The sequence below is a fragment of the Pseudomassariella vexata genome (genome assembly GCF_002105095.1).
Source record: "Pseudomassariella vexata strain CBS 129021 chromosome Unknown BCR38scaffold_2, whole genome shotgun sequence".
Taxonomy (NCBI): domain Eukaryota; kingdom Fungi; phylum Ascomycota; class Sordariomycetes; order Amphisphaeriales; family Pseudomassariaceae; genus Pseudomassariella; species Pseudomassariella vexata.
Window position 1 is genome coordinate 3,296,817 of NW_024467957.1, and position 22,223 is coordinate 3,319,039.

The following is a 22,223-nucleotide window of genomic DNA, read 5'->3' on the forward strand; positions in this document are numbered from 1 at the left end:
CTAATTAGCAAGCGGCGCAGGGCCAAAAAAACACGAGTACGGCTTGTAGGATCACTTAATTCACAAGACGTACAAGATATTCAAGATCAAAAGGACGTTGCGCAGCAAGTACAGCAGGAAATGCGTGGAAATAGCGCTGGATCAAATCGTGGCCAGCCACGGCAACGGCGCTGTGGCGTATGCGGGAAGACCGGGCATAATGCGTGAACCTGTCAGGTAGAGGTAGAATCATCTGGGCAAGAGTATTCTGAGTAGTTTTAATTGATTTACGGCGTTGTGGTTGCGAAATCGTGTTGAATTCCATGTTTTGCTACTTGGCGTGACCCGTTCGCTTGTGGACTACGTTATCGGTTATCATAAAAGACGGCTAAGTCTATAACTTAGCCCGACCTGCCGCTGTGGATCCAAATCAGAGGATCTGATTGGCTACATCGTTGCTCTTAAGCAACATTTCGTAGCTTCGGAAATAGCTGAGCTTTCTAGAAAAAACACCATCAAAAGAGATCTGAACCACACAACTGACTTGGCACGAAATCAATCCTGATATTCGTGACTTGAGTCCTGTGAGGTCAGATCGACCAGGATACACACCGCCAGGTCCAAACTTCCCTCCGTTTGACTTCCTGGTTGCGACTTTTGACTATCTGTCCGAGCTTTCTCGTTAAGACTCCTCCACATATGCTTGCGCAACTCGTGGCCCTTCATAAACCGATTGAACCACTCAGGATCAAAAAGTGGTAGGTGACGTCCAAACCCCTCCTTGTCAGGCCCAGCTAGTTGACGGAGTTCATTGAAGTACTCTTCAAACTCTGGGTGAATGAGTCCGAACCTGGGGCCATCACCTCGCGATTTGATTCGATCTTCCTCCCAGATCTGTTGTTCGGCAGAACTTGGCAGATTCGCTCTTCCGGCCAAGATTCGAGCCGCTAGCACGGCCTGCCACTCGAAGATCTTGAAAGTCAGACCGGCGTTGACTGCTCCTACAAACAGCAGTCTTGGGTCCTTTCTGTAAACGACGTGCTGGTAGAGCAAGGGAACACGGTTATTTCGCACTTCAACCCCAGGAAGAAACGGCAACGTCCAAGTGAATCCAGTGCCGAAGACGATACTGTCCACGTCAGAAACCGCTGTGCCGTCCTTGAAGTGCACGGTCCGGCTGCCAGCTTTAATCCGATCGATGGAAGGGCGGTTGTCAATGCCTGGGTGGTTGAAAGCCTCATCTCCAAAGTAGTTATTGAAATTGTGGCCAATGACAACGGCGTATACTGGTGATTGTGCGGTTCCCACTAGATCGTAGGCAATATCTGCTGCTGACACGGAGGCTCCTACCACCACAACTCGCTTTCTAATAAGTCAGCATGCTGGTGACGCTCCCAACCAGAAAGTACGACTTACCTGGCCACGGAAATTGTTACGCCCTCGAAAGTGTTTGCTGTGGATTACACTGCCCGGTCGTGCACTGGCGAAGGCACTGAGTCCATCCACATGAGGGATATAGGGGACCCAATAGTGTCCACTGGCAACGACGACAGCATCGAACCGCTCCTCCCACCAGTAATTCGTCTTTGATGAGGTTTTTGATTTTCGCAACACGACCCTCCATTCAGTTCCCATCTTTTCTACCAACTCAACGCTCGTGTCATAAGATACCAAGTCTTCGTACCCGCGTCGCTGTACCAAACTTTCTATGTATCTCCGCAATACTTTCCAATGCCTGAATGGGGTGTCAGGTCCATATAGGCTCCGAGACCAGTCACTTGTTTCAGCTGCGATCAGCTCCTGACTGAATTGCATCGGCACATGATCGACATTAGTCTCCAGGTAAGGATACATTGCAGATTCGTGAAAACGAAGTTGTGGCGACTTTGGGGTCTCCGCTGGCAGCAAGTTAGGGATTGGGAGAGGCTGGTCAGCGCTTCGTGCGGCAAGAGCATCAAAATCTGAGATAATGGGCGGCGGCGTATCGTCGCCGATCCTATCGAGGCATCAGAGAATTTGCACATGTGCAGTCAGAGTCATACGTGTAAAGCTCACCAACACCCTCCTGGACCTTCTCGTCGCTCAAACACTCTGATAACCTCAAATGTCTTCTCTTGCGCAAGTGCATCGATTGTGATGGCCCCTGCCGGACCGGCACCAATCACGGCAACACGCTTCACTGTTCCCATGGTAGCGTTACACATATGCATATCAGATAAGGGTAGACACAAGTTGGCGGCAGCACAGGTGACGTGGAATGATGCAGTTGAAAAGACGGGGGTCTACTGAGCCCAGTGCCCACTTTCACTGTCGTCCTGTGATCTTGATGCAGACCCAAAGGAATGAACCCAGGCCTCGTATAATGGGGATTTGGGGTGATTTTGTGTTGTGCCTAAATTTGTCGAAATTCTTGATTGGACGGCCTGGGCTCTGCCCTTTCGGGTTACCACTTTGCGATTTGTTATGCTGTGATATGTAATGCATGTCGTGCGATGGTGTGAGATCGCGTCATTCGACGAACTCCAAAGACCCGCATTTTCTTGCTCGTTCCAGCTTCCAGATCTAGCTACCAATTCGAATATTGCTACCATCAGGAACCTCAATATGCAACGATGATTGAATAAAGTCCTACACCATTCCAAGCAGGCCGAGGCAACCCAATGTCATTCGTCGATTAGTCAGGATGCCATAAAGCAGTTGCACAAGGGGTAAAATAGTCAGAGTCCCTCCTACAAAACCCGAACACGCTGGAAATAATATCGACATATGAAGATATCTATAGATGCAGTGATAGACGTAGAAGCTCAAGTTATCCAAATATATATTTACTATTGAAACGGGGTCAGGCGGTCGGTAGGGTGTACCTATTACCTAACACACTGAACAGATGGCTCCAGTACTAACAGATCCGATCTGTTGGTCTGATCAGACGAATATCATGGCGATGGACGCTGGAGCGAAGCTCCTACAAGCCTTGAGCGCAAGTTGGTCGGATGTGCCCTCTTGTATTCAGCGAAGGGGTGATTCTCAGGATAGGACTCTTGACTCCGGGAGTCGAATTGAAGCTGCTACTAGTACTGGATTTCTCTGATCAGGATAAGATACAGGCCTATGTCGTCGTCAAGGACAAGATAAAAGCAGAATAATAGGATCTCGAACGTATGATTGATTGATTGAAATTTAACGTCTCATCACGTGATGATCTCGAACGTAGATGTTAGGCAACCTTGGTGGGCTTTGCTAAGACCACCAAGGTTACCACGTGACTTAGCCCTTTGGGACTAAGTCTAACCTTCGTGCTCCATAGGACTAGATAGAATGTCATGCTTTTACAACCTCACAAATCTTTGACCACCTTTGCGTGTAACAGTAGAGATAAACTAACTAACTGAAAAACAAAGGCAAAGATAATTAAGGATAATTAATAAGATTGAAAAAAAGAAGATAACGTAGTCCACGGTCCAATTGCACACTTTGGCAGACGTTATACGACAATGTATAAGTTAATTCAACCACAACGCCTATCATGAATTGAAACTACTCAGAATCGTTATCTTCAGACGTCTCTACATCATTTCCACAAGTGCGCGCATTCTGTCCGGGCTCGCCGCAGATTCTACAGCGCCGTACACGCGCAATTCGCCGCCTCGTACGACCACCAATTTGACGAAATTCGTCATGTAACTGCCCATCAACCTCTCGTTGAGACTGTAGGTCCTGTCCAGCTTGTATACGAAGTGACCCTCCACTCTGTAGCTGTTTTTTCTTCGCACGGCGACGTCGACTTAAGGTCTCATTTGCCTTTCGAAGTGATTCGACCTCGCCTTCTAAAAGGGCAGGTCGATGCATAACCTTCGTTGTACCTCGCGCAATCTGATCTATTCCAGCAAAAATTGACGTTGGTGAGCTATTTTGATGTCGTACAATTCTATTTTTCACATAATCGGTTTGTGATTGGGCTTCGGTTGGGTTGTTCCGAGTCTTTGATTCCCAAGGGACGGAGAGACCAGCCGAGCTACCCGGAGGTGTTGGCGTATGTAATTTCACATCGAGCTGTGATATGACATAATCTGCATCGTACGGAACTATTCCTACCCCTCGGAAACCTCCTTGGATATTTGAAACCGTGAAAGTTGCGTTGTACGCGTTTAAAAACGCCGGTAAAAAGTCTTCTTTCGAGATATGACTTATATGTGCTCGCATGAGATCTTCGATTTCTTTTCCGTACGCTCTTTTTAACCCGCGAAAACAACCAACATCAAGAGGCTTGAGCTTTCCTGGATCGCGTATTTCGCAATTGTATTCCGTACCAGGTCAAACCACGCGCGATACGCGTCGGGATCTTCGCAGAGGACTCTCTGATAGTCGATCCTTCGATTTAAACGCGTCCGGAGGTCTGGTTGTCGTCTTACGAAGCTCGAGGCCCAGTTGACGCCGACGCGTCCCGCGTCGCGACTTCGAAGTAATCGGTTGGCCATATCTTTAATACCACTCAATCGGGGAGGGAATGCTCGCGAATCTAGGTCGGTTGTATGTCGTACGATTGCCTCTTCTTCGGAAGGAGTCAACTTTTGCGTTGGTGATCGCGTAATCGCTCGAGCGGGTTTACCGTCGCGTCGATACGCAAGGGTTCTAAAAGGTACGTTATAGATCTGACCAGCGCGACGTACACTTAATTTTGGATCAGATTGAAGCGCATGTAATGCCAGAATCATATCACTTTCATTCCAAGAACAAACCACAGTTATGTGGTGAAAAACCGCAGGTCAAAGTGGTAGCGTACGAAAATCTGCCGACGTGTGCAATTGGACCGTGGACTACGTTAGTCTTAATAGTAGGATAATAGGTGTACCCTTCGGACGTCTAATAAAAATCGGCATTAGCTGCTTTTGAATTACTAAACTACTGCAAACAAAAGTATACATCCCGGGACTTTGGGTGAAACATAGTATTTGTAAAAACCCAAGTGTGAGTACCCAAACATGCGTGCTTAGTGAATCATAGAATCATCTAATACGGAAAGCTCCCCTTTTCTGGGCCGAAGTATCCTCTGTCAGGAATTGGGAGAATTCCAACGCCAGAACCATCGACTCCAGCAGAGCTAACCGTATTGCCCCACCACTTCAGACTCACAGGGTTGTAACCGATGGCAAAGAACATGATCAGAGCACTGATGGCGACACCAGCCGTCAGGGCAGATGAGAGAACGTAATTGTACTTGACCCACCAGGCCAGACGATGTCGTGGGAGCCAGTACATGAAGATAAACGACAGTATCATTCCAGGTGTCTTGTACGACAAGTTAGATGGAGCCCAGTGTTGGATCCCCTGGATGATGAGGATTGGGTTCAACCACAACAGCGAAGCAATGAAGGGGAAAAGTGTTCGATCCAACATGCTGAAGGTACGAGGGCTGAGCTTAGTCCGCAGATTCTCCTTGGCACCAGGTAGGTACTTTGGACCAAGGGTCTGCGGAACCAGGAATAAGACGGATATTCCGAATCCGATGAGGAAGCACCACTTGAACAGGGGATACAGGGAGTTGAACATTCGGTTGGAACCAAGAAGACCCCACATCAGGGAGCTTGCGTAAAGTGGAAAACCGTCATTTGCGCAGGTGAATCGGCTTGGTTGGTCTGGCGTGCATAGTCCCTTGACGTTTTCCAAAATGAAGTCTTGGACACCAACAGCCACGAAACATGTGATGATGATGGTGCCAATTTGACTGCGAAAGACGGCTCGGGGTGCGATCTTGCAGTAATGGGCCATCTTTTGATCCTGGACGTAGTTGTCGCCATAGCCTGCTAGAGCCCAGGAACCCAGTGTTTGAGCGTACAAGAAGGCGTTGGGGTTGTTGGGCAGGATGAAGCCGGTGATAACCTGGATCAATGCGCCTAGTCCCAAGTTGGTACCCGTCGTTGCGGACAGGAAAGAGAGGGGGACGGCAAATACGAGGTTGATGCCAATCATGAGAAAGGTGAGCCAAACTGGAGTGTCAAGTGGGAAGATCTTCAAAAAGACGACGGAGACTACCACAGCCGCAACCAGAATTAGGATGAACCACCAGTCAGGAACTTCCTTGTACTTGGACATGAGACGGCTGTGCACATCCATAGCACCTTCGTAGTTCCCTTTTCCGTGACGCAAACCCTTGTAGAAGTCGATGTAGGCGGTGGATACGGTCCTCCACTGGTTGATCATGATGTAGAGGAAGTAGACAGGGTAAAAAACGAAATTGGCGCCGACTGTCAGAATGTAGCCAGCTGAGTAGAAGGGGGGTGAATATTCTTGGTATGCCGTTTCGTTGAGTCTGTTATTGAAAACGACCTTCTGGACCTCGTACGTTGTCCCGTCATTTGCAAAAGCAGACGATGAGTTGATCGGGAGGTAGGCCGTGTTGTACATGTTGGAATAATAGATTCCCAAGATGATGAAACCGCCCAGAATACTGCCAAACCACATCGTGCAGGTGGCAAAGAAAGGTTGAGACAGAGCAGCATAGGAAGAAGTGGCGATGTTCCAGTCAAATGTCGTGATTGGGTTGAACAAGCCCAGTCCCAGAGAAGAGCCCGTGAGAATTGCCAGAGTGACATTCTGTGGCGAGATCCATGTCATCCAATTGAATGTCGAGAGCGCTGTGAACAGGTATCCTGGGAACCAGTAGTAGAAGAACATGCACACTGTGACGACGTAGAAAAATCTGTATCGGGAGATGGTCCAGCCATTGATATTTTCTTTGGGTTCGGGTCTAGTCAGAGCTCGATTCATGGCAATGGTTGGTAGGACGGTTGGCCACAAGGCTTTGACCGGGTACACACTGAATCGTCGTAGGTATCCGGCAAAACCCATGCCCATGAGTTGGACGAAGAGCGTCAGCATCAGCTGATAGCCGAATGTGACGAATTCCTGGCCGTAGAAAACCGGTGACTTTTGTACAAGGATCATGCCGTAGCTGTTGGTGGTGTATATAGCAATGTTATATGTAATGGTGGCAAACATCTGCTCCTTGAAGGTCCATGGGCCGGGGTTAAGTGAGTGACGGACTCCGAAGACGGTGACGCCCCAATCAGGGAGGATGAATTCGAGAAACTTGGCACAAGGAAATAGCAGGATTTGAATCACAGAACCACTCAAACCTTGAAGAAATCAGTACCATGTACACGTGTGGTTTAGTCGGGGTCTTACTGATCGAGGGGAATCGACTGTTGAAGAATGTCGACATGAAAGTTCCAATGATAGCCCAGCCGATTCCGAGAAAGTATGCGCGGACGGTCTCGATGGGCACATCAGAATTGTCTACTGGCTCGGCCACAGCGCGAACACCTGGATAAGGAGACGAGTATCTTAGCATGGTGGCATCGATTCTCAAGTCACGGTCATAAAAGTCGCCGTATGCCTTGGGACCTTCCAGAAGCCGAACCATGCGCGCTCTCATTTCCGGAGGGAAGTTCCAGTCATCGGAGTGGAACTCGACTGATTCCTCGAGGATGGCTATGGCTTCTTCTTCGGTCATGTTGTTGATCTTTTCGAGTATGTAGTCGCGTTCGCCATTGGGTGCCAGCTCCTCGAGCAGCTCGGGCGAGATTTGATCCCCATAGTTGGTGCTCTGGAGTTGAGTCTTTTCAGGATCGGAGTCAAAGGTTTTAGGTGAGATGTGCTCCTCGACATTTTCTACGGTGCCAGACATACTGGCCATATGATGAAGCAACACACAGGACGATGGGACGGCTCGCATGAGCACAATTGTGTAAATCGGAGCATCTCTCAAATCTCATATTTATCTGCGTGTCATTCACCAGTCGGAGCAAGTCGCCGACGGCATGGGTCACTAACACGAATTGGGACATGAATGCTACCATGCCGAGCCACTGATAACCAGACACTGTATATGGAAAGATGTCGACCCTCCTCCCAAAGGGGATCGCCCAGCGCCCGGTGTTGGATGCTCGGTTGCAGTGGATAAGGAAGACTGCGGGGACGGTTAGTCCTTGGTTGACACTAGTCAGGGCCGGGGGTGCCAGATTCCCAATGTGGATCTATGCAGGATGATCAATGGTGGTGGCGGAACGGGATGCATCTTCATGATCTAAATACTTACAGTTGCAAAACAAATATTCGATGAGGTGAGACGTTCAGCAGTTATGTCGTCTACAGATCTCGGCTGGGAAAAGCATCTTCACGTCTGCCGTCAAGCTAGACGTCGAGGATCCCTTGTTCAAGAGTTCAGAACCCCACAGAAAACCCCAACAACCGATACGCGAAGTTGGCTACACTCCTCGAGAGTGGACCGAGCTAGCAGTGGACAGATTGGCTCCATGACCTACAGCCGTTAAATGCTCCCATCTTCAATCTCAAATGCAGCTAGTAAGAATCCCGTCTTATGGTACATCACGGCGAGGATGCTCAAGAGTGGTTTGCTGGTGACGCGCCGTTGATTTCTGCACTTCGCGTACCTAGGACATCAAGATTGTAAGCACGAGTCTGGTCATAAGATCATTGGTATCGTCCGCATATATTTCCGGCAATGGGCAATGCGTTTTCACCACATTCCCCGCTTCCCACCACCCCTGCTCGGCTCCCCGATCGTAAATTGCCGAAGTCAACTGTGCTACGTTACATTGTGTACGTTATGCTCTTGAAATCGATACGATGATGGTCTGGTGCCAATGTCTTATCTGGAACCTGCTTGTAATCTATTTGCCGATTGCCTATGGGCTAGAGAGGACTCTAGCGGGTGCTGATGCGTATCATCCTCTCGCTGCTGGGCAAAGCTAGAAGCCTCATTTGCGAAATAAATCCAATTACGTAGGTTGCTCATCTAGTCACGTCCTGTGGAAAGATGCTGCTATCTGCTTGATGTCGGGCGAGCTTGGTCCGTTGCGTGGCTGGAGAACGTTTGGGCACTTGGCAGTACAGCTAAATGCCGACGGTTTGCTCCCGCATGATTGGCGATGGGCAGGTCTCTGGGCTTTTCACGTGTGATGGGTCATTTGTGCACACTCTGGGTTCCTACTGGTGCTATTTGGAATTATTCCAATTAGCAACGAGACTTATCCGCTCGACTCATAACTTATTAGAATGGATGATACCAAAGATGAGCAATTCGAACCTGCATGTGAATGCGCTGTCGCAGTTCGCGTTGCCAGTCAAGAACATGTCGGCCTATAAATATCTTGGCCTTGCACCTAACCAGATCCGGCTCCTCACAGTGCGACCCTCCAATACTACGCGCGTTCTTATACGCGGAGGAGCGCGCCAGCCGCATAGCGGAAAGCATAGCGGAAATTCGCAGATATGATGAACGAGTCGCCTTGTCACAACTGTGCGAATAACCGTGAGCTCTCTGTAGTGAAGAACCTTGACTGTTTCCTGGAACGATTGTGAAATACCAATATATCGGACAGTAAGTTTTGGATTGACGCCATCTCTATCAATGAAGAAAAGCCAGTAGAAAGGCGTGACCAAATCAAGCTCATAGCGGACATGTATAGGATGGTAAAGGTGATTGTCAGATGGCTGGGCAACGACGACGAATACGCCGCGCGAGCATATGCATTGACCAAGCAGCTATCTACCTGGGACTTGAATAAGCGCGTAACACTGTAGCCACATAGCGCATTTAAGGAGGACAAAGGGTTTGAAATATCCTGGGTTACTGCTGCCAAGGTGTCCCACAGGAAATACTTCACAAGGACCTGGAGCATTCGAGAAGTCATACTGGCTAAGGAGGTGAGGGTTTGGTGTGGAAGCCACGGCATCGGCTGGATCGCTAAGACCGAGAGCTTCTATTTCTTTTCAACGACAACATGGACTCCTTACTTGGTCGACTTGTTGTCACGTTCGCGGGGGAGGGGGGTAGAGTGGGAACCGTCACAGAATCATGAATATTCTTATAGGCTCTAATCTATCTCGTGGATTCCATGCAAACGACCCTCGGGATAAAGTGTGCTCGTAGGTTGGGCTTGTCCAATCTCCCATCAAAAACAAGCAACACCTCTTCCTTTCTTAGGATAAGCAATTCTTGTAGATTCTTGAAGATGGCGAAGATGTGCTTCTACTCTCTGTTTTGATGGGGATATGTTTCGGTTAATGGGGGATGAAGAAGGAACACTGCTATCTTGGGTATCTAACTGAAGATGTGACAACCCAATAGGATTCCCTGTGGCTTCATACCATCGGTATTCTTTATACAAAACGACGAAACAGCGTCCTGCAATAGTGGTTGAAATGAAGAAACGACTGCTTGTTTTTATTAATCTATGGAAGGTAGAAACGAAATAAGCTTACATAAACGGTTTGAATGACCTTGAGAATCGACTTTCAGAGTCTCTGATGTATCAACCACTGTGAAGTCTTGAAAAGAATCAAGCTGGACAATATCATGGCGGGCGAAGTTAACCAGGATGTTATTGGAAGGGTAGCGCTTTTCCCAAATGAGATGAACTTGTGGAATCGCGTCCCATGTGACATCTATCGGACTTATTGCAAGCTGTAACAAAGCATAGAGTTGGCTGTATCTCTGATCTCCCCAAGTTCAAGAGACTGACTATGGCCTCAAGTACCGAAAAGTGTGCCTTTGGCTGCACACTTGAGTCAGTTGTTGATATATAAGAGGTTTCGGAATGATGAAAACGTAGGAAAGTTCGGTGAATACGGCAAACAGCTGTGACAACTACTATCAAGGCCGTCGAAGGCTTCGAGTCGTGGTCATTCATCTGCACATGTGTCGTATGCATTCGTAGATAGAACAGGCTACAGGGCTAGTCGCTCTTGGGCAGGAAGCAGACACATCCGTCGAAAGCGAGCCACGGCATCGAGCTGCCCGTACATCCTACATCATAAATAGCCTCAACAATGTGCCTCCGTTTCCCATGTTTTGAAAGATATTGACCTTGGCTGAAAGACTTCGCGTATGGTCGTCCACATAGCACCGGCGGCACTCTACAAAAGCCACTCTAGCATTCACACCGGGCACCCTCCGGACTGCGGCCGAACCAGTGGCGATTCCGTACCGGACGGACTGATACGCATTACGTATCAATCGGATAGATGAACCGAGCCAACCCCGTAATATGAATCAAGTCCATCGTCCACTTAAAGATAGGGATAGCGGTTCAACAGCATGCCCTGCACAATAGGGCAGGTGAGTTCCTGCGGGAAACAATGATACATCCGGGAGGTGCATGCCTATCTGCAGCGATGCGGTTTGCCGGGTTCCCACCGTGAATTGAGGTGAAGCCGCAATAGTGTCTGACTTTGAACCACCTTCCTTATCGGGATTCAGTAACGAATTGGTCAAATGGACTACGACTCCAGAGGTTACTGGTACTTCCAGGCCCTACATGCAGATAGCCCATTAGTATGGAACTGTACGTGTCAGTCAATGCAATGGAATGCGGCCTCGGCTACGGAGAGTGGCCTGAAGCGCGGGGTACGTTGGACGCTTCTCACTATACAGAGTACTGGATCATAGAATGGAATTTGACCAGCTTTACTTACAGCATTATCATGATTAATTCTACGATGCAACGTAGATTCTTATACGTGCAATTGAGTCTAGGACGGGCCACGGCATTCAGCAGCAAAGTATCCAGAAGGGCGTGATGGTAACTTCTCTGGCGAAGGAGAGGGCTTGGAGCAGAAGTATACAGTTTGCAACGGTGGGCCCGCAGTTCATACGGGAAACATTGACTCAGTTGTAGAATAGTTAGATTGGATCGACACTAGTCCACTCTTGAATTCGAAACCAGAGACAAGAGATATCTATCCGATGAATCACACTGTTTATGCTATGCATCTTGGGAAAGTGATTATTGTTCTGTGACGCAGATTCGAGGCGGGTCCTTAATTCTTTTTGGAGGCAGAGCACTTATCTCTATCCAGAACTTGGGAAGGCTGAAGCACAGCCAGTCTATTCAGACATCTATCGCACACATGACCTCGACTGAAAGGGCCTTGTAGTTTCTCGTCCTTTTGAATGGAGGGAGGAATTTGGGTGTCGCGCATGGAGAATCGGACCGGGTGTTTTGCAAATGCGCGTCGGCTGCTCGTGGATATCGTGATGCTCGCCAGTCGTGGTAGCTGGAGTTCGGTCGGGAGAAAGCAGGGAAGCGGCAATTGTCGACACGATAGTGCCTAAAGTACTCGAGTCGCATGACTACATTTGGATTGCCAAAGGTGCGGAGTTGAAACTATGAAACATATTTCGATGATACCGTTACGGTGTTGCATCGTGAATTGCTTCTTGAGCGAAACTGGCATCTCGTGGTCTTCAAGCTGGTCATGAAGCCCATTGATTGTTCTAGGGTTTGGCCGCCGGCAACTTGGGAGCAATGATCCGTTGTCGGGAAATTGAGAGGCTGTGCATTGAGCTTGTCGTGGCTGCCTGGGCTTGGTTGATCTGCCCCGCGTTGTTGCCCCTCCAAAAAAGAAGCTGGCAACGACCGAACCAAATCTTGAGTCACTCTGCAAGTGTCTGATCAGCTGCGATTTGACGACCGCGATTTCTTGCAACTGGATAAATCGATACCTTTACCGCCATACAACTCAATAGCCTATCGAAGTCGATTGACCGCCCCGCAATCATGGCGGACGCCATCACCGAAGCGACGGCCAAGCTGTTTCTGGACGAGGAGACGGGCGAGATGGTGTCCAAGAACGAGCTCAAGAAGCGCACCCAGAAGCGCGCAAAGAAGGCAGCCACCGCGAAGGCAAAGGGAGCTGCAGCGCCCAAAGAAAATGCCGCGCCCAAACCAAAGGCAAAGGTAGACGAGCCCGCCCTCGACCCGGAGCTCATGTTCAAGCAGGGCTTCCTCAACGATGTTTTCGAAGAGCGCCCCAAGAAGCCTGTCACAACCCGATTCCCTCCCGAACCCAACGGATTCCTACACATTGGACATGCGAAAGCCATTACCGTCAACTTCGGCTTTGCCAAGTACCATGGGGGTAAATGCTACTTGCGATATGACGACACCAACCCCGAGGCTGAGGAGGAGAAATACTTCACTGCCATCGAGGAGATGGTACGGTGGCTCGGCTTCAGTCCCCACAAGATCACATATTCGAGCGATAACTTCCAGAAGCTGTACGACCTAGCAGAGAAGCTTGTTGGGCAGGGAAATGCCTACGTCTGTCACTGCAATGGTTAGTGAAACCCTTTGGTCTGTCATATTATGGAGGCATGCTGACACTCATGGCGATGCAGACGACGAGATAAAGGCTCAGCGCGGCGGTGAAGAACATGGCGACCGTTTCCGATGTTCCCACGCAGACCAGAGCCCCGAGACCAATCTGGAAGAGTTCAGGGGTATGCGTGATGGAAAATACAAACCCAGAGAGGCTTTTCTACGAATGAAGCAGGACATCACCGACGGAAACCCCCAGATGTGGGATTTGGCCGCATACCGCGTTCTCGAGAAACCACATCACCGCACCGGGTCCAAATGGCGGATATACCCTACCTACGATTTTACCCATTGTTTATGTGATAGTTTCGAGGGCATCACCCACTCGCTATGCACCACTGAGTTTGTCCAGAGCCGCGTAAGTTACGAGTGGCTCAACAAGACGCTCGGCGTGTACGAGCCGATGCAGCGCGAGTACGGTCGTCTGAGCATAACTGGAACTGTGCTCAGCAAGCGGAAAATTATGAAGCTAGTCACCGAAAAGTACGTACGTGGCTGGGACGACCCCCGTCTGTACACCCTGATCGCCATCAAGAGACGTGGTGTGCCGCCGGGAGCTATCCTTGAATTCGTCAATGAACTTGGTGTGACGACTGCGCCGTCTGTCATTCAGCTGGTACGTTTTGAGCAGACCATCCGAAGATACTTGGAGCGGACGGTGCCCAGATTGATGTTGGTGCTCGACCCTATACCCGTTATTATCGACGGCGCAGAAGAGCTTGAGGTGGACGTGCCGTTCTCTCCCAAGAACCCTGCCATGGGATCCCACAAGATCAAGTTTACGCCTACCGTCTACATCGATCGATCTGATTTCCGCGAGGAGGACAACAAGGACTACTTCCGTCTGGCACCCAATAAGACTGTGGGACTCTTGCACGCCCCTTACCCAATCAAGGCCGTATCTTTCTCCAAGGATGAGACCACCGGCAAGGTTACAGAGGTGCGCGCCGTCTTCGACAAGGAAACCAAGAAACCCAAGACCTTCATCCAGTGGGTGGCCACAGAGTCTCGCACCGCCGAGGTTCGCATCTACAACTCGCTGTTCAAATCCGAAAAACCGGACAACGCTGATGGAGGTTTCTTGAATGATATCAATCCTGATAGCGAGATCATCTACCCTAACGCCATGATTGAGACGGGGTTTGACGAGGTGAAGCGTCGCGCGCCATGGCCCGAGGCTGCTGGTGAGAGTGAACTGGGCAGGGGTGGTCCCGAGAGCATCAGGTTTCAGGGAATGAGAGTGGCATACTTCGTAAGTTCAACTCCATATCATCACAAATATGCCGTCCTTTGCGCTCCGAGCGCTGGCTAACCACTCTTTAGGCCGTGGACTCGGACAGCACCGACAGCAAGGTTGTGTTGAACAAGATTGTGTCACTCAAGGAAGACGCTGGCAAAAATTAGACTCTGGTTTTCTTTGCGCCTTACATATGGGGGTTTCAAGGGGGTGTTATCGTTCGGCGTTGAAAAAAGATTCGGACGTTGGTGTCATGTTAGAAGCAGGCCAGATGTGGAATTATGCTTGTCACTAATGCCAGTCGTTCTTAGTGATTTCCACGAACATCCTAAATTTCCACGGCCCTTGGTAGATCCCAGAAAAGGGACCGTAATACCTTGAAGCTTTGGGAGTCTTGACGGTCCGGCGAATCTGGACTTTATATCTACGTTGATCATGCCATTCAGTCCATGTTATCATTTTACTCATGCGACCTTACCACTTAAGAAGTCACCTGCGACCGCCGTCACAAGAAGGAGCCGAAAGTCGTCATGAAATGGTTAGGCTCCGCTGAATATGAACGAGCAGTCTAGAAACCGGTGGACTTCCAGTTCCTCCGTAATTTCATTTATGGTCAGACGATACTTACGAGCATGATCTGGATGGGATGCTACTAGCTGTTTCAGGTCTGGTAACGAATCACTACAGGTTATCAAAGTATATGCGCTTTGGATAACTAAACGACTACGATGTATAGCATAATAAAACAATTGTGCAGCATAGCCATTAGCCATTGATGCTATGTAAATCATGACATTAGAAACCATTCCGAGGTGCTGTCCCCGTAACTATCTCCTTAATCAGGTGCTTGCCAGTCATGGTTAAACAGGCCATACCTCATCCACTGACCCACCCATCCCCAAAGCCAATCTCAACTGGCCGCATAGCCCTAGATGTCATACTCCATGATTGCGTCTCCAAGTCATCTACCTGCCTCCTGTACCCTTCCCTGGATCGCAAGCCCTTTTCATCGCGGCCATCTTGGGAAATGATACGAACGAGAACACCCTTCTCCCCACTATTATTTCCTCGCGGAGGTCACGCAGACGCGAAATGTCAGCACGGTGGTGAACAAGTCAAAATGAACAGAGCCAGGTGCGGAGCTGGACTTTCATCTTGCGGGTTGGCGAGTCCGCCGGCTTTGATCAGTCGGCACAGGAGGTGCGTTGTTGGCGTGGATGTACGGTGATCAAGGATGGAGCGTTGCGTCTTGATGGGCGCGCTTTTGTGAGTTTCATGAAGACGAAGTGCAGAATTGTCCCTGAAGCTTTCTCAGGAGTGCCGTTACCGTTGTTGACGGCCCAGTAACATTTTTGGTGGAGGACTCGGAATATGTCAAAGGCTATGTCGAGGCCAGCGACGTGCATACAGTATAGTATTAGTCCACTCGGAACTGCATGGCCCGAATCAAAGAAGATTTAGAACAGATGGGGGAAGATATCCACCCTCTGAACACTTTAGAGGTTGACTGAGGCACAGTGAGCCATACATCAGCTATGCGCAGCATCATGCCGGACACGAAATGGGATAAGTGAATATAGTTCAGTTGAGAATTCCGCGCCAGGAGGAATCAGACCAGGTGCTCGTCCTGCGCATGGAACGCCTCTGCAAACGGTATATCCCCGTCAATTTCAGACACCTCACTCATTTGCTCCATTCCCTTTGAAATGAATTCGTAGGCGCGCATAACTCGAAGATATCGAGACTGCTGTTTCAGATGGCGTGACGAAAGGAGCAGGAGAACTAGTAGCCCAGAAACCTTCAAGTGCATATGGGAATATCTCCTTGTACAATTTGATCAATATTCATATGTAGTCGATATCCTCATTGACCTCAATGGCTCGTAGAAGGTCCGGGGCTGGCGTGGGGTGTTCCTATATTCGTGGAAGCATGTCAAGCGGATTAACTGGTGGGGTAAACTCCGATTCTACAGCAATTTCCATTCAAGTTAACTCTGCTAGTTCATACCCATATGCCGCGAGGTGGGCTTAGATATCCTACCGGATAGGTATTATTAGATCGATAATATGCTATTGCTTCCGGCTAGCTTCTATAGGGGCCTATACACTTCTCGGCTTATCCATGTAGTCTACAATAATAATAGTAATAATTTCATCAGACAAATTTAAGAGCTGGTATATAACTTTGCTACTCCTAACTGTGTCGATATAAACGATTACTGTACTTGGGTGGCCGTTTTAACACCGTCCTACGGTATTAAGAGATAGATAGTATAATGGCTGCCCAGGCTTAATGGGGGCGTTAATTTCGCCGAGCGTAACGCTGTGTAAAGCGATAGATCATGGAGTCATGGGACAATACATAGCATAGACAAGCAATGCACCAGACGGAATAAAGAGTCAGAAGTTTCCGGATTCATCTTTAAAGTCGACTATGAAACAAGGCTATTGTCTCAGCAGAATTCCTCTGACCAGTCTATCAGATCAGCAAGGTTTACTTCAATGAATGATGTACAGAAAATTGCGTCTTTACTGGTTTCATGGCTTGTTCATTGCATGTGGAATGATCAATGCCAGTTGCACGTAACTGGGCTATCAATCTGTTTCAATGGGTCTCTATGTTTCAGATTGAACCTATACATGCAAGAGGTGCAAATAATCAGATAGCCAAGTTTGACTTTAAAAAATTTGTTTCTTTCGAGACTCGAGTCAGACTTTTCTACAGATACATCAATGGCATGCATTTGTACTTGTTTGATCCTATAGATGTATCTTCAATCTGAAGTAGATGAATCACTATTGCGGGTATTTCAGTTACTTGGATTTTACGAAGTAATATAGCTCTAGTTGAAAACGACTGGATCAACTCAACCGAAGCCCCTCTTCTCAATTATAAGCTTAGACAAGGACTGACCATGCTGCCCCAGGCTCGTGGCAACCACCAAGGCCAATTAAGAGCTTCATTGTGTTGAATTGATCCGAGTCTTATTCATAGAAACTCATTTGAATCAGATAAGAACAGAGGAATAGGGGCGTTATTAGCGCAAGCTAAATGTAATAAACCGCAGCTGAATACCTCATATTACATGCCTGGCTAAGTATAATGTACGATCGATCTGTTCTGCCACCAGTGGTAGTGAGCAAGGTTTCAATGCAAGTCTCGATACCGGACTTTAAGGCTCGTACCCGTCGGAAGTAAGCCACCTTTCTCAAATACAAGCTTGTATTTCCGGTGGTCAGCCGACATCGCCTAAGCTATCTCGATCTCAATCAATGATCACTAATCATACCAAAGCGGCCGCTCGTGCTTCTTCGGCAGCTCCGACTCCAACGACGAATCGGCTTGCATTGTGCATAGCTAAAGTCAGCGACATACAGACTCAGCTTGCACTTAACACCGACTATGCCGATCATTAAGTGAAACGGTTACCTGGCGGTCGGCCATAAGGTCAATAGTTGCCCTTCTTGGTACCTTCTACACCTCTCCAGACATGCAGATTATTAGCTTATTGCAACCCCCATAATACTTGGTCTTCCATTCGTTTTCAGTGCTGTGAAGGGCAATGATACCCTTGCCCAAGTAAACCGGTACTTGTCCACTCACACGATTTGTATGCGTTGATCATCTGGGGCGAAAATGTCTGACGGAGCCTATGAAGTCTTTCTTCCACTTACGCGAGGTGTCGCTCTTAGCCACAGAGGTTTGGCCCCCAAACTCGAGCAGTACTATGGAAAAACCAAAGAACCGACTCTAGGAATGATCACAATTAGCGGAATAGTGGTGTGAAGGAAGGGACATAAGCAGGGGTCGGTAAAGATTCGATGAGATGCTCGCGCCATTTTCGGGGGCGGGCGGGACGTGTGTCAGCGTACAATGATATATGATAAGGCCACTGCTCAGTTCCTTGCAAACCATTACGAAAAACTGGTGAATTCCGCATCTGATAACGCCTTGCCGTCTATCTTACATCACATATCAAACGACAAAGCTGTTCAACAGATCCTACCACTATAGCGACACAGATACAACCACACAAATACATCTTCAGCATGACGGCAACCGGCACAGCCAGCTTAGGCGACGCCAACCGCGGGAAACGTCTCATTCCTCATGTCATTGACGAGAACGCCCGTAAAACACCTGACAGAGAATTTATCCAGATCCCGCGATCTTCCAACCCAAAAGACGGCTGGCGCATTGTGGCATGGAAGGACTACGCCAATGCTATCAACCGCTGTGCACACAAGATCGTCGAGTACTGCGGCGAGGCAACGCCCGGAACTTTCCCAACAATTGCGTATATCGGTCCCAACGATGTACGATATCTGGTAGTTGTTGTAGCGGCGGTGAAGGCTGGCTACAAGGCGCTCTTCATCTCACCTAGAAATTCACAAGAAGGACAAATTAACCTTTTCGAGATGTCGGACTGCCATGTACTGGCCTTTTCGCCGACGCACCGCGCCATGGTGCAGTCGTGGTTAGAGGAGAGAGACATGAAGGCTATCGAGGTGAGTTCCATGGACTCTTGGTTCCCAGCCGAGGAGGTGCCCGAGTTCTCCTACAACAAGACGTGGGAGCAGGCTGAGCATGATCCGTTCGCGGTGCTTCACACGAGCGGTAGCACAGGCTTGCCCAAGCCGATTGTGGCGAAGGCGGGCATGCTGGCGATTAGCGATGCATGTTATAACCTTCGCGAGTGGAATGGGACGCAGACCCTGCACAAAGGGTGGGCGGAGAAGTCCAAGAGGCATTTCGTTCCCAGTTGGTGCTCCTTTTGACTCGTATTTTGGGGGAAGAAACGGCTCACACTCGCAGTGCCTTTGTTCCATGCTGCTGCATTGTACACAATTATCCTAAAGTCCATTTTCTGGGAAATACCCGTGTGTCTTGGCATCGCAGACCGACCCCTATCTTCGGATCTGGTCATGGAGAGTCTGAATCAGTTGGACGTGGAGTCGGCTGTACTGCCTCCGGCCACTGTGGAGGATATGAGCCAAAGCGAAGAATATATCAAGGCGTTGGCAAAGCTGAACTGCGTTATCTTTGGCGGTGGTACGTTGCATCATATCAAGCTCAAAAGGATAAATCCACTGACATGCACACAGGCAACCTCGTTCGCGAGGCAGGAAATCGATTGGTGAAGAATGGTGTTGTCTTGGTAAATTCCATTGGGTCGACAGAGTTTGCCCCGTTTCAGGTCTACTGGCAACCCGACCCGGAGCTCTGGCAGTATTTCATCTTCAACGATGATTTGTTCGGGTGCGAGTGGCATAAGGTTGAGGATGACGATGAAGTGTATGAGCTCCACGTGGTGCGTCAGGCCAAAGAACCTGGTATGCAGGGTTTCTTCTACACTTTCCCCGATGCCGACGAGTACAACACCAAGGATTTGTACAAACCGCACCCCACCCTGCCAAACCACTGGCTGTATTACAGCCGCTCGGACGACATCATTGTCTTCTCCAACGGCGAAAAGCTGAACCCGGTTACCATCGAAGAGATCGTCTCGGATCATGCCGAAGTGAAGGCCGCTCTTGTTGTCGGCTCGCAGCGATTCCAGCCCGGTCTGCTCATCGAACCTCTTACGCCTCCCAAAGATGCCGAGGAGGAAAAGAAACTCATTGATAGAATCTGGCCCCTGGTTGTCCAAGCCAACAAGGAGACCGTCGCCCACGGGCGGATCAGCCGGGACCTCATTGCCGTCTCCAACCCCGACAAACCCTTCCATCGTGCAGGCAAGGGGACGATTCAGAGAGCTATGAGTATCAAAGCGTATGCTGAGGAGATCGACCTTCTGTACGAAAAGGCCAACTTGGTTTCGCATTCTGACGCCCCTCGCCTGGACATCAGCTCCGAGGAAGCATTGGTCGAGTCCATCGCCAAGATGTTCGAAGACCACCTCGGCTCCCCTCACTTGGAATCCGACACCGAGTTCTTCGCCGCCGGAATCGACTCAATGCAAGTAATCAATGCCTCTCGTCTCCTGCGTGCTGGTATTGCGGCATTTGGCCAGGACAACGTCGACTCGCAGACTCTGGCCACGCGAGTCATCTACGGCAATCCCACGCCTCGCCGATTGGCACGCTACATCCTCGACTCGGTCTTGTACGGCGGATTGAAGCACAAGGCCAACGAGGACGAGGAGCAGCAACACGCGATGCAGTTTCTGTATGAAAAATACACGCAAAACCTCCTCCCCAACAAAAAGGGGCGTCCCAACCCGTCAGACGTCGGCCAGACCGTTGTCCTGACCGGCTCAACCGGCATGCTGGGCTCCTACCTCCTCGACCAGATGGCGCACAACCCTTTGGTAAAGAAGGTCATCTGTCTCAACCGCGCCGCAGATGGCGGCGTCAAGCAGCAGGCCAAGGCCATGGTCGGGAGGGGTCTGGACCCCAGTTACCAGGGCAAAGCCGAGTTCTACCACACCGATCTGTCGAGGTCCAATTTTGGCCTGCCGAGGGATGTGTACGCGCGGCTGTTAAAGGAGGCGGATCGCGTGGTGCATAATGCGTGGCCGGTTAATTTCAATATCACGGTCGAGACGTTTGAACCACACCTTTGCGGTGTGAGGAACTTGGCAGATTTCGCCGCGAAAGCCGAGAAGAGGGTCGCAGTTGTTTTCATTTCGTCCACTGGCACGGCCGATCGGTGGGATTCGACTACCCGTGGTCCCGTCCCCGAGGAGAGACTCGATGATGTGAGTATCCCTAGTGGTGGATACGGACGGAGTAAGATGGTGGGTAGTTTGATTATGGAAGATGCCGCCAAGGTGGGAGACTTTCCCGCTGCCATTATCCGAGTGGGCCAGATCGCCGGCCCCGAACGCGAGGAAGGAGCCTGGAACCGACAGGAGTGGCTGCCTAGTATCGTGGCCAGTAGTCTGTACATGAAGGCGCTGCCCAGCAACCTGGGAGCCATGGACAGGGTCGACTGGACGCCGGCAGAACGCATTGCGAGTTTGGTCCTTGAGATTCTCGGCGTGGCGCAGAAGGTCGATCCTGAGGACATCACAGGTTACTATCACGGCGTGAACCCATCAGTGACCTCTTGGAAGGAGTTGGCGCCTGCGGTGCAGGAGTTCTACGGCGAGGACCGGATCAAGGAGTTCGTCAGCTTCAGAGAATGGGTCAACCGTTTGGAGAAAAGCCAGGCGGATGGGATTCAGTCCGTCGATGCGAATGCTGGTGTTAAGCTACTCGACTTTTACAAGTTGTTAGCTGAGGATCAGGAGGCCGGGCATCACGGGATGCAGTTTGATATGCGCAATACGGTCAAGAGAAGTGTGACTATGGCGAGATCGGGTGTTGTTACGAAGGACATGATGAAGCGGTGGTGTAAACAGTGGGGATTCCAATAGGGGTATTTTGAATTGATTTACTTTTGTTTTTGAAGCAGAGAGGGATAGATATTGTTCAACGCTGCATAGATTTAGACCGTTCGAGGAAATCAAATACGCCCATGAAATGTTCACCTCGTTGAGCTTCATGTACACGCTCGATTTGGCAAGACGTTCTGCCTACCCCTGAATTAGTAATATCTTCGAAGTCGCTTCGGTCTGAATTTCTAATTGCTCAGCTGAAAGTTATGATACACCTGGTTGGACATGAAGGGCGATTTATTTGCGTGAAGCAAGTTCGTTACCGAGTTAGGATGAGCCTAGTAAAATGGTTCTGGGTTGATGTAAGGTTAGCCGGTGTAGCGATACAGTACGTATCGTTCCAAGAATGTCACGAGCGCTTTCATATCTAACCTAGTTATATCATATTATCATCTTAGAACTGCCTGGCTTCGCGGTTTCATGTACATATCTTCAAAGCTAT

The 22,223-nt window shown here is 49.5% G+C and overlaps 4 protein-coding genes across 4 annotated transcripts; 2 read left to right on the forward strand and 2 right to left on the reverse strand.

The window, feature by feature from the left end:
* Positions 1–534: 534 nt before the first annotated feature.
* Positions 535–2,168, reverse strand: BCR38DRAFT_332459 (uncharacterized protein; the record flags this gene model as incomplete). Its single annotated transcript, XM_040855147.1, has 3 exons — positions 535–1,341; positions 1,396–1,975; positions 2,035–2,168. The coding sequence occupies 3 exons, from the start codon at positions 2,166–2,168 to the stop codon at positions 535–537; spliced, it is 1,521 nt and encodes a 506-aa protein (XP_040720355.1).
* A 2,674-nt stretch (positions 2,169–4,842) lies between these two features.
* On the reverse strand, positions 4,843–7,712 carry BCR38DRAFT_362216 (OPT family small oligopeptide transporter). The gene is made up of 2 exons (XM_040857178.1): positions 7,165–7,712; positions 4,843–7,115 (listed from the first exon to the last, which is right to left on the reverse strand). The coding sequence occupies exons 1-2, from the start codon at positions 7,673–7,675 to the stop codon at positions 4,990–4,992; spliced, it is 2,637 nt and encodes an 878-aa protein (XP_040720356.1). The 5' UTR covers positions 7,676–7,712; the 3' UTR covers positions 4,843–4,989.
* A 4,851-nt stretch (positions 7,713–12,563) lies between these two features.
* BCR38DRAFT_481546 (glutaminyl-tRNA synthetase) lies at positions 12,564–14,567 on the forward strand (the record flags this gene model as incomplete). The annotated part of the gene is made up of 3 exons (XM_040863390.1): positions 12,564–13,122; positions 13,184–14,415; positions 14,487–14,567. 3 exons carry the CDS (start codon positions 12,564–12,566, stop codon positions 14,565–14,567), a joined length of 1,872 nt encoding a protein of 623 aa, XP_040720357.1.
* Positions 14,568–18,308: 3,741 nt separating this feature from the next.
* On the forward strand, positions 18,309–21,874 carry BCR38DRAFT_105989 (nonribosomal peptide synthetase). The gene is made up of 3 exons (XM_040853333.1): positions 18,309–19,161; positions 19,216–19,452; positions 19,506–21,874. Exons 1-3 carry the CDS (start codon positions 18,450–18,452, stop codon positions 21,758–21,760), a joined length of 3,204 nt encoding a protein of 1,067 aa, XP_040720358.1. The 5' UTR covers positions 18,309–18,449; the 3' UTR covers positions 21,761–21,874.
* The last annotated feature ends 349 nt before the right edge of the window (positions 21,875–22,223 follow it).

What these genes read in the sequence shown, in the direction of transcription:
- BCR38DRAFT_362216 (XM_040857178.1), bottom strand. Translation starts at nt 7,675, where the DNA reads ATGGCCAGTATGTCTGGCACCGTAGAAAATGTCGAGGAGCACATCTCA. An exon ending in CAGTCGATTCCCCTCGATCA is followed by an intron (nt 7,116 to 7,164) that starts GTAAGACCCCGA and finishes GATTTCTTCAAG; the next exon opens with GTTTGAGTGGTTCTGTGATT.
- BCR38DRAFT_105989 (XM_040853333.1), top strand. Translation starts at nt 18,450, where the DNA reads ATGACGGCAACCGGCACAGCCAGCTTAGGCGACGCCAACCGCGGGAAA. An exon ending in CAAGAGGCATTTCGTTCCCA is followed by an intron (nt 19,162 to 19,215) that starts GTTGGTGCTCCT and finishes TCACACTCGCAG; the next exon opens with TGCCTTTGTTCCATGCTGCT. An exon ending in CTGCGTTATCTTTGGCGGTG is followed by an intron (nt 19,453 to 19,505) that starts GTACGTTGCATC and finishes ACATGCACACAG; the next exon opens with GCAACCTCGTTCGCGAGGCA.